This window comes from Watersipora subatra, chromosome 1 (genome assembly GCF_963576615.1).
Source record: "Watersipora subatra chromosome 1, tzWatSuba1.1, whole genome shotgun sequence".
Classification (NCBI taxonomy): Eukaryota; Metazoa; Bryozoa; class Gymnolaemata; order Cheilostomatida; family Watersiporidae; genus Watersipora; species Watersipora subatra.
In genome coordinates, this window is record NC_088708.1 from 42,584,091 (window position 1) to 42,601,346 (window position 17,256).

Below are 17,256 nucleotides of genomic sequence, written 5' to 3' on the forward strand. Positions count from 1 at the left end.
TTGTAGTCAAGCAGTGATTACTTGTCATTAAAAGGTGAGTAGAAATACTTAAATCAAATTTTATTTGCGCAATTAGCCAAATCGGCTTCGTAAACAAATCTATGCCTTTTTTTAATACGGCGCGTGTTTGCTTCCACCGATAACACATAGGTCCTTAGTCTGTTTCCGCTATCGCCTTGTTAGAAACTGCCATCAGCTTCGCGGTAGTAGCTGTGAAAATTTAATAACTCTGTTTAAATTGATTACCACAGCTAGCTATTATGGATTACATAATTCATTACATATAACCAAGTTTTACTAAGCCAACAAGCTTTACTAACGGAAAAAGCCGATAATGTAAAGTTGTTTATGAGATATGGAGCACCATCTACAAAAAATCAGAGGTCCATAGAACATTAAGCTACCATAGACCCTATCTTCTGCCACCTGTTGACACGAAAATTCCCTGTGGCCCCAGACTATCTTGACTGTTTAACAATCCGCCTGTTAACGCTGCGAGTACGAATGTCAGTCGATAAAAACTGAAAAATGATAAATAAATTGAAAAGAAATATAATTGCTTTGTAAATTTGAAAATATATCTGTTTAGAAAATTTAAACATAAAATCCATATCAACAAACCCGATACCCGAAAAACCCGTAGGCAAAGAAATACCCGAGCCTAGCACTACTAGCTACCCGATACTCGAAAAACCCGAACAGAAGGGGGCAGGTCTAAACCCGTTGACCAAGAAGTACTCGTGCCCAGCACTAGTCCAAACACACTAGGCGGTTTTATCGTGTGCGTCATGAGGAAGGCGGAGATATCGCTTGCATGTGCCTAAACACACTTGAGCGATTCACTAGCAAACGATATAATGGGCACGCCCACAAACTGCCAATAAAAGTCCGTATCATTAGTTTCTTCGGAGTTGTTAATAAATTTAGGTTAGTTAATATGGCGCCGTCTAGGCGACAACGTAAACAACTTACGCATTTGTTATTAAGCCTATTTCACTTTCACGGATTGTACACTGCTTACACTACAAGAAGACGTAAGAAAAAACGGTTATTGTATTTTAACTGTAATATTTTTTACTATTTTTATACATATTTTATTTTGTAGTGGTTTTTATACTTAATATACACTTAATTAAATATTTACCGTTCTCAAGATGGTCAACCTGCGCAACAATTGACTCCAAATGTTGGTTTTCAACTCGGATTTTTTGTAATTTTTATTTGTTATGGTGCACAGGACTAAGAGTGCTATTATTAAATTTATGAACAGTTCAGTGTTCGTTCTGAAGATGTTTCAATCGTGGTAACAAAATAGCCAATTGTCTCTGCTGTACGTTGGTGAACATCGATAAGAAATAATTACCCGCCATAAAATTGCATTCTGGTAAAAACCAACCAATCGAAATGCATCTCACTAGCGATAAAGTTGTGTAGAGAAAGTCTAGCGTTATCGCTCTGCATAAGCTCGCTGAGTGAATTCTAGCGCAGATTAGCGCCACGCAGTGCGATATCGCTCTAAGTATCGCCTAATGTGTTTTCACCTATATGGTCGCATAATTTTTAATAGGTCATGTATGCCCACTTCAAGTCCGAACTACTTTTGCCCTCTTACCTTTCTTTCAGTACAAATGGTTGTTGCCATAAAGGTTTATCCAAAACATTCACACATTTCTTTTTAGGACTTTGTCTTAGCTACTGTAATTGATTATTTAGAAGTTAATTATTGTTTGCATTATTATCTGTGATTAACATTATCCACATTGTGCATTTCTGGAACTAATACAGAGCATATTCTGTTGCAAGTTTTCATCTAAGAATAACCAGTCACTGAAAATAACATCACCGCTTATTATAAAGTATTTTGATTTAGCTGTCACAGCAGGATTGGAAATGGTTACGATAGCATGGAAGAACGAATACAACGTAACTCTAGTTATCACAATATTTTATAAATTCATAATTTGCAAAGTTTGTTCGAACTACCCTGTTACATTTGTACAATATTGTGATCTGTTGTATGTATACCACCAACTGTTCTGTCACATTTAAATAGTTAATTGCTGTTTTTTTTCTAAATTCTGTCAGGATGCTACAGCTGGTTGATGAGATATATTTGCATGACTGACAGATTGCTTGATTTGTCAACTATGTGTAAATCAGCTGATTTGTCTTGTTCTTTAGTATCAATAAATAAGAGTGACGAGGTCTGTTATTCAAATTTTGATGTGTAAGTAGACTTTTTATGTATAAAGAGCATGTTGGCTGGTGTCAACTCCTGTGGTATATATTGTAGACTTGGCTACTCTTTTCAACAAACTGCGCACCGATAACTATAAAACTGTTGGTGATTTTGTTAAAGATGCCACCAAGATATTCAACAATGCTAGGTACTACAACTCTGCAGACTCTCCCATCTTTTTATGTGCTGAGAAGTTGGAGAAGTTTTTTGTTCAACAGCTGAAGGACTTGAAGCTCTCTAACACAAAAAAATCCTGATACATTACTGTCAGCCAGATAACCTGATTTTGGAATTAAGTTCAATTTTGATGAAATCATTGAAGCCAAGTACTCAGATTTGTATATTGTACATTGCATTTTCAGCTATGCTTCTTATAAATCTGTATAGGTTTTTGTACATATATTTGTATATTTTGCTATCCTTATGGCTACTGTGTGTTGCTAGCTGTAGCATGGCTGTTGCAATGTACATAGTGTCTTCTAGCTATGCTAATCATCAATATAATTATTGAACAGTGTGTTAAAGATTTGACTCCGTGTTGTTTTTGTTCCATCCCTTTATCCTACATGTATATCATATGTTTGTTATTGGGTTTATTATAATTAATATTTTTAAACAAACACTTCAATGATCAGTAAATGCAAGTTTGCTCTTAAAATTATTATAGCAGATTTTCACATGTCGTGTCTTTTTTCAATTAAGTTTGTTTCCATTAACAGTGGCTTGTTGGTCAGCTTATTGCATCATCATTTCTTGATGATTCCGATTTCTATCTAACACTGTTGTGTTCCAGAATGTTAGCTCCCTTTTGATTTTAAGAAATATTGATGACAGAAACTGCCGAGTCCAGGTTTGGCTGTGTTTTATAGTTACTACAGCAACACTCTACTATCTTCGCATGCGTAGAAATGTATGACCTGTAAGCAATCCATCCTAATGCTTCATTTAGCTTGTTCAATGGGCTCAAGAAGTAGCTGTAGTCCCTAAGAGTTTTTATTTTATGTCGGTCAGACTATAAAACAGCTATGGCAAGCTAGTAGTGCCATCCAGCGCTATCGCAAGGGCACACCTATTAATAGCTAACTTATACCAGCTATGACTTCGATGTTACTTGTTAATACTGATGCACCATTATCAGTAATAAAGATGTTTACTAGCTGACTGAACTAGTTTAAAAGCCAATACTTTTAAAAATGCTTGCACCAGGTTGGGACTGACTGCTCTTGCTTTAACCCTCCCACACAAAATGTCGGAACCAAAAGCAGCTCCTGAATGTATCAGCAATGTATAGCTTCATTATCTGATTTTGAAACGCAGTTTATCCATAACTTGAACTGCATCTGCAACTTATCCCATTTAGACTTTTATTTGTAAGTTCTATTTTAGGAATTAACATGTACATATATGAATAGAAGAGTCTTTCAAAATTCAGTTTTAGGTTAGCAGAAAATATGTATTTATTGCCGTTTGTCTTTACCGTGACTTGGTTGTCAGGCTAGTCCTCATCTAGCATTATCAACACCTCTTGTTAGTAGCTGCATGTTGTAGTTTTAATGTTTACCTTGTCTTTGATCTATTGTGAGATACACCCAAACGTGAAGCCACTAAGCAATTTGAGGGATCATTTTCAGTTGGTGTAGATGTGAAAATAATATAAGAATTATCGTCGTTAATAATGCTGATAACGAGAATTATTCTAACTAAAGGTTTTCTTTGTACAGCCAGTATAAACATTTTTGCCTGTTCAAACTTGGCAGTATGTAAAGCTATTCAGGTAAAAGCTGAATTTATGAAAATTTTGGCATTCAGTTTTTATTGGTATATACTATTGTTATGCACCTCAACAGCAAAGATGACACACTTTTATATGCAGCAGTAATCTTAATGACTGCCTTGTGAATTAATACGTAAACGAGGAGGCGATATTTTTTGCAAATATTCTCTTCTATGTGGAGGCTTTGAACAAACAAATAAAAACTGAATGACAAATTACTGAACTTCAAAAATTGTGTTGGACACTAAAAACTACGGAACATTGGAGGTGCCTTTCTCATTTCACAAAGAAGTGCAGAACTTACCTCACTCAAACTAGTAGAACAGCAATAAACAATTGAAAGTGAATTCAGTATGCATAACAGCCTCAGACTGACCTACTTACTACAAAAGTAAGTCTGCCTTATGCTAATGCAGTGGTTCCCAACCAAGAGTGCGAGACATCATTCCAGGGGGGTTCGAGAAGCAGGGCTGCAACTTCTAAGAAATTCCATAGTTTAGCCTAATTAATTGTTTTGCGCTTCAAAGGATATGATATCTTTTGAAGAAATTCTAAGAAAGTTTTCAAAAACCTAGGTCAATAACGCCCTAGAAATCTCAAGTTCATAGTTTTTTTATTCTTGATTCTTTCATATGTACATTGATGATGAATGGATTATAATCGGTTAAGAACGTCGTGGCACTAAACAGAAAAAAGGATTCCCGAGATGTTACTTCTTTGAGTTCTTGCTGAACGACTTTTCTGCGTGTAAGTGCGATACTGCCAAACATACAAAATTTCATCCTATGATCTATATATATATTTTTTTAAGTGTTGTTGCGTGCGTCCAGCTAAAGGTATAGCTATTATAGCGCACGCTTATTATTTTACTGATGCGGCCACCTATTAAGAATCATTTTTTGTAAGGTTCAAATAATATATCTAGGGTCAAGGCTATTTCTTCTCGCGTGAACAATTACATTGAAATATTTTGGAACTCAAGTATATGCAACACGATGCTTCTTTTTTTGTTCGTTAAAACTAAGAGTTTATCTCGAACTTAAAATTTGGTGATTTTTGTACTGATTATATACGTTATCAAAATATATACATTGCATCAACATTTCGTACTTGATATACTCGCTATTTACTTTACATCTACATTTAGTGTGCTACTAATTTATTTCAGCTGCTTTTTTGCAGCTACATTATGATTTTTGGATTGTTAGTTGGTACCTTTTGCTCCACAATCATTAAATACGAACAAAGATTTTGTTCATTTAAAAAATCTTTTTATGTTATTTCTTTTAGTTCAAATTAAAACATCTTTGTTTGTATGTTCTTATCAATGCTCGCTTTCTGTATCAGCTTTTAGTAATTCGTAATTAATTTCACATTTTACAACAAACATTTGTAAGATTACTGTAAGATTATCTGTAAGATTATTTGTAAGACTTATCGTGTAAGATTACAAGTATCAGTTATTCCTCACTCTTTTAAATTTACATACACTTACATGCTTTGAGAAATATACGTATAAATTTACATTCTTTTATTACATTTATACACTTCGTTTAACTTTTGAAGTTTATAATATACATGTAAGTTTTTAAAGTTTGTTGCATTATCGTTGCAACATTATCGTTGCAACATAAAACTTGCATTTTTTAACTATAATTTGAGTATCTTGCTTGATGTTTAAACATTATTCATTTCCCTATCACTGCATTATTACTTAGTTAGTTTGCATTCTTTATTATTCATATTAATTTTTCATTCAACCCTATTTTTGGCAGGCAGTTCTAATAAAAATTCAACTAGAAATTACCACCATATTCTGTCATATTTTTTATTATTAATCTGTTAGATACGTGTATTCTCAGATGTTACACAATATATAATGCCTCCAGAGAAAAGATCCTCTCCGGCACAAAATCATTTCCTCATGATATGAAGTTTGAAAGTTACAGTTGTTTGACAAAGTTTGAAAACCTTTATAGTTGTTTTATTCTCTCTCCTGATTTATTTCAACTACACAAAACACTTCTCTCATGATATGTAGTTTGAAAGTTAGAATGGCAAATGTAGTTATATATGTTAACTACGAATCAATTTTCTGTCCAAAGGCTTTTCATTACCCAGGCAACACCAGGTAGCACAGCTAGTCTGTATAAATAGCCCAAAATTGGATGAGAGGCAGCAGTATTGTTTTCTGTCTCATTGTGGATTTATAGTGTATCCACGGTTTGGTTATCAAACATTTTGGTAACCCTACTTTTCATTTGCAAACCTGCATAGTCGAATCAGAGAAATGAATACATTTATTCAATTTGTGTAAGTAGGAATTAAGTTACTTTTGTTGAAATAAGAGTATGGCTTTGCATTATTAAAAGCAAAAGGTTTCACAGCTTGAGCAATAAAATAAAGACATCAATCCCAAGATAGGACTTGAATATAGCCATCACTAGTTCCTAATGTGTAAATGCTTATCCCACAAATTATTATCCAATAGCAAAAAAACTTTTGGGATAAAAAAAGAATGCATGGGTAGCCATGTTATTTAGGAAAAATATTAGCTAGCCACTTTAGGTTAGGCCAGATAATACAAATGAAATTAAGTTAGGCTAGGTAAGTTGTCAGCCTAATATTTTTTCATAAATGTTCATATACTGACTTGCTTTCAGCATTTTAGTCAACTCTAGATTAAGTTGTGAAATGTGTCTGTCGAAACCAACAAATATTGCTGTGATAAAGAACGTGTTTGCTATTTTACTGTAATAATTTTATGATTACTGTATTGAAGTAAAGATTATTTTTTGTAATTATCTATATTCCCATATCTTTATTTCAGAATACCATCATAACCCTTCATCATGTCAAAGAAAAATAAATGGAACGATGACTACGTTCGTTTTGGCTTCACCTGCAACGGAAAGATTGAGGATTTGCAAAAGCCCCAGTGCATTATCTGTGCAACTGTTTTCTCCAAAGCAAACTTGAAGCCATCTAAGCTGCAAGTACGTTTCAACAACAGGCATGGTGGGGCCAGTGTTGCTGGCCATGATGTTAAGTGGTTGCAAGGTAAAAGAGACCGCTTTGATTCTCGAGCAACCCTTCCAAAATTAGGGTTTTTATCTGTTGACAAACCACTGCTGATGCTTCACACCAAGAGGTATTTAAGTAACAAAGACAAAGAAACCTCATACTATTGCAGAAGAGCTTATCAAACCATGTGTATCAGGAATGGCTACAACTGTTCTCAGAAATGAAGCAAGAAGAAGCTTGAATTAGTGCCGCTGTCGAATAATGTTATTAAAAGCCGAATTGATAATTTAAGTTTAGATATTTTGGAGTATCTCACATATGAAAGCTAGTCCCTTGAAAATCTGCCTCTATCTGAACGAAACTACTGATATTTCGAATTGCGGTCAACCTAATGCACTGGCGAGATATTTTCATGATAGTGCCATAAAGGAAAACTTCCTTTCTGTGAAGTACTGAAAACATATGAATTGAATATCCAAATTATTGGCTCTGTGTGTACCGATGATGCTTCTGCTATGCTGGGAAATAAATCCGTTTTTTTGCACTGATGAAACAGGTGATTCCACATTTGCAGGGAACTCACGGTTTCCTTCATTGGCACGCTTTGGCATCAAAAACCTTGCCTCCGAAGTTGAAGAAAGTCCTTGATACTTCAGTAAAGATCATGAACTGGATTAGAGGGCGTGCTCTGAATCACCGCCTCTTTAAGTCCCTTTGTGAAGATCTTGGAAGTGAATGTACAGTTTTATTTTTCCACACAGAACTCTGCTGGCTCACCTGTGGGAGAGTTTTAACCCGCTTCTTCGATCTGCAAGAAGAAATCCAAGTCTTTCTAGAGGAGCGCCACTGTGATCTGCTTGAAGAGTTAGAACCGCAAGAATTCAACCAAATCTTAGCGTATTTAAATTACATTTTCACCCGTATGAATGATCTGAGTTTATGACTTTAAGGAAAAATTTTAAACATGTTGAATTGCATTGAAAAGCTAAATGCATTCAAAGGTAAGTTAAATCTGTGGTGTCAGAGAGGAAAAAAGGAAAATATTTTAAATTTTTCATCACTTGAAGAATTAGTTGGCGGCAATAAATCTTCAAGTTTGATTGCTACTGTTTGTGGAGAAATTGTGGCTTATTTGGAAGTGCTATCGACGTCATTTGATAGATATTTTGGAATTGGGAAGCTGGAATCTTCTGAAGAATGGATTATGAATCCATATGCCTTCGATTTGAATAAAATGTCAGCTAAAAGAAGATCTTATAAATCTGGTTTCAAACCGTGCTCTTGAAATGCAATTTGAAGGTAAAACTTTGGAAGAGTATTGGTGCTCGGCTATAGTTACATTTTCAGGGCTTTGTGAAGCTGCACTTGAAGTGCTCATTCTATTTACGACAACATGGTTATGAGAGTCAGGATTTAACACCCTTTTGTCAATTAAGAACAAATCCAGAAATTGTTTGAATACACAGGCAGACCTATGTGTTGCAATCAGCAACATAGTTCCATGATTTGAAAGACTAATAAGCATAAAACAGAAACAAAAGAATCATTGAGTTGAAATACATTAGCAAATGTTTTGGATGTCAGCCTTTTGATTCTATTATATTTTACATATTTTAAGTAAGCAATTATTTTTTGTCAGGTATATTCAAATGTAGATCTGAGATATCCTTTCTAGTCCATGTTTGATTTTTTTTCTATATTAAAAAAAATTCCTTTCCAAGTATTTCAAAGCTAGTTCCTAATTTTATTGTTTTACATTTCAAACATATGTAATTATTTTTATAGTTTGTTCAAATATCAATCTGTGACGTTTCTTATCTAAAACTCTTCTTTTTTACATATATTTCAGTAAAACAAATATCTTCTTTTGATAAAACTTTATATAATTCCACAGCTTTTATCCTTGAAAAAAAATAAAATGTAGGGGGTGCAAGGTAAAGCAAAATATTTTCAGGAGTGCAGGAGTATAAAAAGGTTAGGAACCACTGTGCTAATGTAACAGCTAGATATTACCCTGCGTAAGATACCAGTAAACCTAAAGGCGTTGATCACTTGGTTTTTATTTAAGTTTTAATAACGATTTGGGAGCAATGTCACAAATTGAGAGAACAGCAGCGGCGTGTAAATAGTGAGAAAGTAACAACAGAGGAGCAATTTTGTTGCTCTTATTCAAAGGGTTATTGAATGTAATATAAGTTTTGTATACAAAAGTACTATATGTTCAAAATAGAATGTAACACCTTACTATATATTTGTGCATTTAAAATTTGGTATGAAAAAGTGTCGGGCAAAAACCCGTTTTGTGGAGAATAAGCAAAACCACCAATAGCAGAGATGATTTCAGCAGCTCCAACGGTTAATAGTATTTCTGAGAAAATTATAAGTTTACTTGATGAATTCCCTCCTAAGAATTGAAAGAAATTTTACAGACAGAAATCAAGACAAGATTTTTATACTAATCATTAGACAGACTTGGCACATGCTATCAAACCAGTACGTGCATCATGGCTTGGTGCACAGCTAAGAAGAGTCTATAAATGACTTGACAGAAACTGGTATTTTACTTCAAACTTCTATTGCCATTGCCAATGTTATTTGCATCTCCAAGTCTGTTGGTAGTTTAAATAATCCTCCAATATGATTCTTCCAACACCCACATGTTTACATAAACGACAACGGTATGTGTATCGTTTTAAGATGAACGCGATAATAAGGTTTCAGCTATCTATTCATGCAGTAATCAACAAAACGGAATAAAATACGCATACTTTTATGAATGTATCACTATTTTATTGGAGGGACATTTTATACAGTAATGAAATTGATTATAATATAATCTTCATTCAACAATAAGTACAACTGCACAGCTAACTAAGATTATTAACACTAGCTTCAATATGTTTATTGACTACAGCTCTGTTTTGTCCAAAGGCTCCAACTCTATATCATCAAGGTCACTATAGTCTTCCTCAGGAAGCACTCCATCCTGTCCATCCCAGGGCTCTGTTGTTGTTATATCAGGGAGCTTGGCTCCACCGACTGGCGCCGTACTACCCTTGCCATATTTAAGATCCCTGCAATAGATACTAATGACTCTAAATCTGCCATTGGGTAATTCCAAGCGTGCATATGTGAAGTACGTCCAATGTTGCAGCAGACAATTGGGACCAACAAAACCATATAAATATGCATATCGTTAAGCCTCTATTTGAATGACATGACGCTGTATTTTTAACTCTTCTCCGATAGTGACGTTTTATTAGAGGTGGCATTCAAATAGAGAGTGGTGCTGTATTTTTGGACTAGCTCATGAGAATTTTGGGAAGATGAATTCCTAACGCAAAATGGGTGAAGCGATGCTAATGTTGCCTATATTTTGCACACTCCTTCGGGCGGAGCGACATTAATGCCTACTGCTTCAGCATTTTTGCTAAACTGTAAGTTGGATACTTCGACGTAATTCATATACGTCGAAGTATCCAACTGAGTTAAACAAAGAACTACTTTGATTATAGAACAATAGCGTGGTGCTGCTAGTAAACATTCCGATGGTGTTGATTTCAAGGTTTAAAAAAATGTAAAGCTTTGGAGTTAAAAAATTGACATTTTTTATTTTTAATGCCATTTTTAATATTTTAAAGTAAAAATACGCCATAACAATGGCTGCTATTATGTTGTACAGTGTCCCTGATAAATATTCCCATCGTTCATCAAAAATGTTTTAAAGTTTCCAGGTGAGATTGTAAACCACATTGTGGATGAATCGGAAAACAATGGATATGATTTAGACCTTAATAACTTTGAATCCGAGTTTTGTTCTGATGATCTTCTCGGGTACACATCACTAAAATCATGGCAGCCACTACAGCAACTACGAAAACAATTAACTGTTATTGATGTAACTGAGTTATTATTAGCACTATTTTGGAGACATTTTTCAACTGATTACTTTCTATTATGGGTTCGTAAAGATAAAAATAGTGGTGGTTAAAAAGAGGTTTTACAGTATCTTCTGTACAGTTGAATACCTCAAAAACTCGTGAATTCCACTCTCACTGAAGGCTCCCCTGAGTAATGCATATTTCATCTTTCTAGAATTGACTGCAGCCATGGCAGGGTAACCAAAGCCACCAATACCGAGGGCTTCTTCAAGCTTTAGCTGCACAGCACCTTCAACCCACATCCAGCTACAATAAATGTCACTTTGTTGAATAAATGTAGACAGCTCTAGTAGCTAGTACATGTACAATAGCAAAAAGATTTTCTGGTTCAGTTTAAATATCCATTTTTTTAACAAAACTGCTTTGGGGCTTTTTAAATACCATGATTAGCACAAAGGGTTCAGAACCTGTAAGAGATAAACAATAATTATAAACCTAAAGAGTAGCAAGGAATTTTGACCCATTAGAAAGTTGACAACATGTTACCTAGAAATATTTTGACAAGTAAAATTTAAAATTTGATGCATGTACAACTTAAATGCTTTGTTACTCATGTTTCAGGCTGCTAAAGCAATCCTTGGGCAATGAATAATAAACGACACTAAATGTGTACAAACTACATATTATTACTGCGTATGAGATTATAAGCTCAAATTTTAAACAGATACATTGTATTAGGACATTGTAGGCCTTGATATCATGTAACACAATTGAAATTTATAAGGTGAACTTTGTTTTCATTCCTGCATTTAGATACTAGCTCACATCTAAAGTTCCATATAATCTTTTTGAATGCGGCTATATAGAGCTTTTCAGATAAGCATAGACCACAGCTTTAGGATTTGTTTGTGTAGGGGGTATTTTGTATTGTCTTCTCTGTGTTTGTTGTGACCTTTTCATTGTGATATTTTATCAATGCCGATATTTCGCATGCAGCTGTAGCCGAGTTTCATGATGCTACTATTGACTACTGTGTGTAATTAAAGGCTTTGGCGATGGGCTTCTCTATTCGTTCTATAAATTTCCTGTCTATATCAGTGGACACTGCTCTATTGTAGAGAAGATTGCATATAAGCAACATATAACTTTAAATAGCAAAAATAACTTTCTTGTACGTATAGCTGCACATCACCAAATTTTAGTTGTACTCTACTTAATGTAGAGAACAATATTCAATAATAAAGGCAATATTTTACTGTGTAACCTGTAAAATTTATCAATTATTTATGACAACAAAAGTAGCCAGGAACAGCCAAATTTTTAACACAACCTAGCTACTTAAAACAGCCATTTATTCTAAAGCCACCAGTTCCCATAAAACCACTAAATATTTTGAACCGCAAATTAATATGAGGTCATAAATACATTGGCTTCAAGTAAGGAAGTCTACTGTTTAGCGAAATAAAATAGATTAACTTACACATAACGTAATAGTAAATTTATATAAACTTATACATAATGTAATATTACACTTTATATATAACTTACACAAATACACCTGAACCTGTCAAAAAATTTATCAAGTAGTTTTAACCGTTGGTAGAAGCGGGTCTAACAGTCAAATTGATAGAAATAGGTCAGGTAAAAGAAAACGCATTACACTATAGCTGACTTTTAGTCAATTTTATATGTACAATATCATCAGTTTTACGTTGAAGATAGTCATCAAATTGATAAAAAGATAACCATTTTGGTGTAAAGGGTTTAAAGGGTTGATTTAAATATTGTCCTCCTATGAACAGTTCATTAGAGAAGACAATCCTGTTGAACCATACCTCCATTTCTCTTTCTTAAATTTTTCCGATTCAGCCTTGAGAATGGAAACGTAGGCATTTCTGCAATCAGACTGGCAGTCAAGAATGTGGGGCAGGAAGGCAATGACACAAAGCTGTGAGTCCTCACATGTGGTCTTCAGTTGTTCGTCATTGAGTAACTGTAAATAGGCAGTGTCGTGCTCAAATCCAGGTTAACACTCAGCTATCGTTTTAACACTACCGGTTAACACTACTGGTGTTGATTCGCTACTACTGAGTATAACTGGATAAACTAATAATAGAATAACGCTATAACTTTCTTGTTTAGCAAGGCCAGTTTCATTGGAACAATTTAAACATTATGTATGCACAATAGTTGCCAACATGCCAAAAATAGAGCCTTAAAGCATAGCGTAATGTTGTACCTGGAAAACCTCTGGAGCAGGGAGGTTCTCCTCGAACCTGCTGAGAGCCCAATTGACGATATCGTCAGCAGTCCTGCCTCCATCGTACTCTTCGTCCTGTTTTCCCTGACCTTGAGCAAAATACTTGATCGTGGGATATCCCCGCACACCATATCGGCTTGCAAGACTAGAGTGAACAGTAGCATCCACGGCTCCTAGTTTTACCTTTCAATTAGTACAGAATTGTTTTTAGTAGGAAACTGTAATGAAGTGAATTTCAAGCACGACTGACATCTAAAGTGTGAAAATAATGATGACCTCAGTATTTTTTTCTTGTAGTTTGCGTAACATAACACTGGTTTAATTACAGTAACATAAAACTAGGTAGATTAAATAAGATAATATTCGGTCTTTGGAGAATCTGCTGTTGAATGCCTAAATCTTTTTCTAAGGTATATAAATATATTAACAACTTCAAGAACACTAAGAAACAATTGGTGATTACTGGTGTGGTTTTACTAGTTCTACAAACTGTCGTGTTGCTAGAACTGTGAAAGTGAACGAATAGTAGGTGATTCAAACAAGTCGGTACTGAGATTCAGTTATAACTGACTGCAGCCATAATACAATTATCTGAATTGTTTGTTTTTATTTACTGCTTTTACCATTGTTAATTATTCCAGTAACTTCTACAACATGCAGTAGACTGCTGTAGATATTAAAGTTTGTACGACAATGCTATATTCAAATATAGTCAAATGCACTTGCAAAAGCTAATGTGTTTTTTAATAAATTGTACACAAAACCTTGAAACACTTCAGCAAACCAAACCTCGGAACCGAACCACTAAAATTTTAGGACTTTCCTTACAAATTAGTATGATTTGATCTAATAAATGGTGAATGGTGTGTTATACCTACTGTAAAAGTGAGCACTAATACAATGAATGCGAATAACCAAATTTTTAGACTCCATTCTCTTGAAAACCCCATCCGACCAAGCATCCTTGAACTTATCAATGTAACATGTTTGACTTGAAAAGAAAAAAGGAGCTCAACAAGAGCTCTCTGGGCGTACCACTGTAACTATATGTATTGTAAAACAGAAACCATTACGCAAATATTCTAAATAACTACTGAATATTTCCTTAACATCCCAAAATATGACAATCTACTCTTCAATTATACTTTTTATTGGACAAAGGAAGACAATTGTTCTATATTCAAATCTTAATAAAATACTAATCGCATTTTGTTTATGGTTATGACATTTGAAATAGAAAGATCTATCTAAATTAACTATATGTGTGAAGTGTTAGCAGCAAGTTTCAGGTAGGCCTACCTTGCCCTTGAGCTCAGTTGCTGCCTTAGCCCAGTGGGGAGCGAGGTTCTTACAATGACCACACCAGGGAGCGAAGAACTCAACCAACCACATGTCCTCACTGTTCAGAACCAAATCATTGAAGTTGCTGTCGGTCAGTTCAATAACATCCTTATCATTACCAGCTCCACCAGATCCACTGGAACCACCGCCCTACATGCACCAGTAATCAGTATAAACTTGTACGATCGCACATATCAGTGATAACAACTAAATATAAGTCAGACAGACTGCTGAATAACATACTGAAGACTTTCCTCCCATTCGTCCATTAACAACCTTCTTAAGCTCACTCATAGCCTGATCAACAATTGCTTGTGCAGTTCTTCCGCCTGAAAAATTTTTTAATAACAATAATATGCTATTCTAACCAATTTTCCATATTCCAAGATAGCCATTATATGTGAAAATTCACTAAAAGCGACCTTCAATTTTTAAATACATTGCCTTTATTAATAATATAATTTGTACACATATACGACAGCTTTGAACATATTAAAAATTAAAATGTCCATCTATGATTATCAATACCAAGTGTCAAGAAAAGGTCTACTTATACTGAGCTGTACTAACAATGCACTGTTATTATATGTAGCTAAACAGTTCTACCGCTTGATATCTGATTGTAATGGCATACCATTGTAATCTGAAGGTGAGTTTTTGTTCACTCCAAAGATTTTAATGGTTGGAAATCCCTGTACTCCGTACTGACCACCAACTGAGCGATGTGCATCGGCATCAACAGCTGCCACATTAACGATTCCCTAAAACATGTTTAAAACATCAAATGATTATTACGGAAATGGCCAACGCAAAATATTTCACATGAAAATTTAGTAAACAACACTACTGACCTTTAACGCCTTAGCAGCCTTTTTCCACTCTGGGGCTAGGTTTTTACAATGCCCACACCAAGGAGCATAAAATTCAACAAACCACAATTCATCACTCTGGATGACCTTCCGATTAAAATCATTTTCGGTGAGCTGAATCACGTCATCAGACGAGCTATACAGTCCAGAGGCTAATTGAACGCAAGCTATGAGACCTGTGAAAGATTGAATATCAGTTGAACAAGCACGTAAAGTTAACCTAAGTGTACACTTGAAGGTAAATCTTCAGTATTACTTTGTTAACAGCTCACACAAATAACCTGTTAAACGTACCATACAAACTATCCAGTTCTAGTTACTGCACAGAAGGAATACTTGTAAAATAAAAACAGTGGCACCTTATTAACATTTTAACACTTTATGTTGCTGTAACGCGAATTCCCGGTTTACTTTTAGTCATCAGCATACCTGCCAACTCTCACGCATTGGGCGTGAGACTCACGCAATCACCCCAAAGAAAAAAATGAAAATGCGTGAGATTTTTGCCCCAATTTCCACAATTTTATATATACTATTATTGATACACCAATTGCCCCAAAACCAAATCTCACGCATTGCTCCACTCTTGGGTTGACAGGTCTGGTCATCAGAAAATTTTACATGAGGTAGTAGCAAACAAAATAGAACCACACCGTAAATAAATGTTTCAAAAACAGTAAAACATTCCAATAGCTACTCCGGTCAAGTAAAGCTATAGGTGTACGAAACCGGCTCCTACTGATACTTTCAGGAAATATATAACAGCCGAAGACATTTCAGGCTTACCGATGAAAAATATCAGTCGTGATGATAACATTTCAACTAAATTGCTTCAACAGAGGTGAAATTATTTCTTGTCTGAAATGCTGGTGTGACCCAGCAGTCTCCGATTAAACCGAAGTCAAGATTGGAAGTGAAAACGTGTGCAAAATATTGTTTCCCTCGTGGCTGCCGTCTATTGGCCAGGCAAATTTACAAAGCGAAGTTTCGTGTTTGATTTCGCCGCAAGGTGTCGCGAAAAACTTTATGACTACTGCTAGTCTCTAACATAAGCCGAGTGTCCATTTAAATACTCTACAGCGATTCATTGTGCAGCTCAATTACCAAAATATTGCTACGCGTAAGCATGGCAAACGCCCGATTGGTTATTGCGTATATATTATGTTTCTTTTTGAGCGAATGAAATACTTGGCTTCTGCAGGTCAAGTTGCAGTAGTATGATATTTCTAATAGTATATAGTACTGTATATATAGTACCATGAATCGCTACATAGTATTTATATACATTTTCATCATACATGTACCTACATCATTTTAGACAATAGGTACTACATGTACAGTACTATTCAACCAAACACTGAGAGTTATCTTTTCATTTGTTGAGAGCGACAAACTAGTATTCCGAACGCATTTAATACATTTCATGTACAGTAGTGTCAACGTCGATCAGTTATATCGGGGGTATACATTACGCCCCACATGTGATGGCATTATTCATGTCATGCATGATCGTAAATATCGTAAAGGTTCAAAAACATTTATTGGCTAAAAAGCGAACAACGACTACGCTTAATCTACTTCTTGGTACGGCCGCGCAAGAAAATGGTTTATAGTTGACGTTTATTTAGACAATATTGACGCTATCGAAAATTTATTTCATATCATTAATTAACGAGTCTGGACGGTACTTTCAACGTGGCCATACAAAATTTTCAGAGTAGTACATGTTAGCATTGTAATAGATAGCAGGCCTTTATGAATAATTCTTAATTAGATTCAGTAAAAGACTTGCTTTGGTCTAAAACTATCATAGCATAACGTATACCATGTAGATGCTGAGATGATCTGCACGCTATCCTTTGTTTTTG

The 17,256-nt window shown here is 34.9% G+C and overlaps 2 protein-coding genes across 2 annotated transcripts in view; one reads left to right on the plus strand and one right to left on the minus strand.

Annotated features, from left to right (window-relative positions):
- Positions 1 to 3,363, plus strand: part of LOC137389932 (nucleosome-remodeling factor subunit NURF301-like) — a 30,508-nt gene extending 27,145 nt beyond the window's left edge. Inside the window, exon 29 of the mRNA XM_068076126.1 lies at positions 2,294 to 3,363. Coding sequence (XP_067932227.1) covers positions 2,294 to 2,496 — 203 coding nt within the window. The 3' untranslated portion in view covers positions 2,497 to 3,363. The remainder of the gene's footprint in view (positions 1 to 2,293) is intronic.
- A 6,452-nt stretch (positions 3,364 to 9,815) lies between these two features.
- Positions 9,816 to 16,321, minus strand: LOC137410502 (protein disulfide-isomerase A6-like). Its single transcript, XM_068095929.1, has 9 exons — positions 16,175 to 16,321; positions 15,371 to 15,564; positions 15,154 to 15,280; positions 14,763 to 14,848; positions 14,478 to 14,669; positions 13,158 to 13,361; positions 12,754 to 12,911; positions 11,066 to 11,224; positions 9,816 to 10,111 (listed from the first exon to the last, which is right to left on the minus strand). The coding sequence occupies exons 1-9, from the start codon at positions 16,203 to 16,205 to the stop codon at positions 9,946 to 9,948; spliced, it is 1,317 nt and encodes a 438-aa protein (XP_067952030.1). The 5' UTR covers positions 16,206 to 16,321; the 3' UTR covers positions 9,816 to 9,945.
- Positions 16,322 to 17,256: the final 935 nt, after the last annotated feature.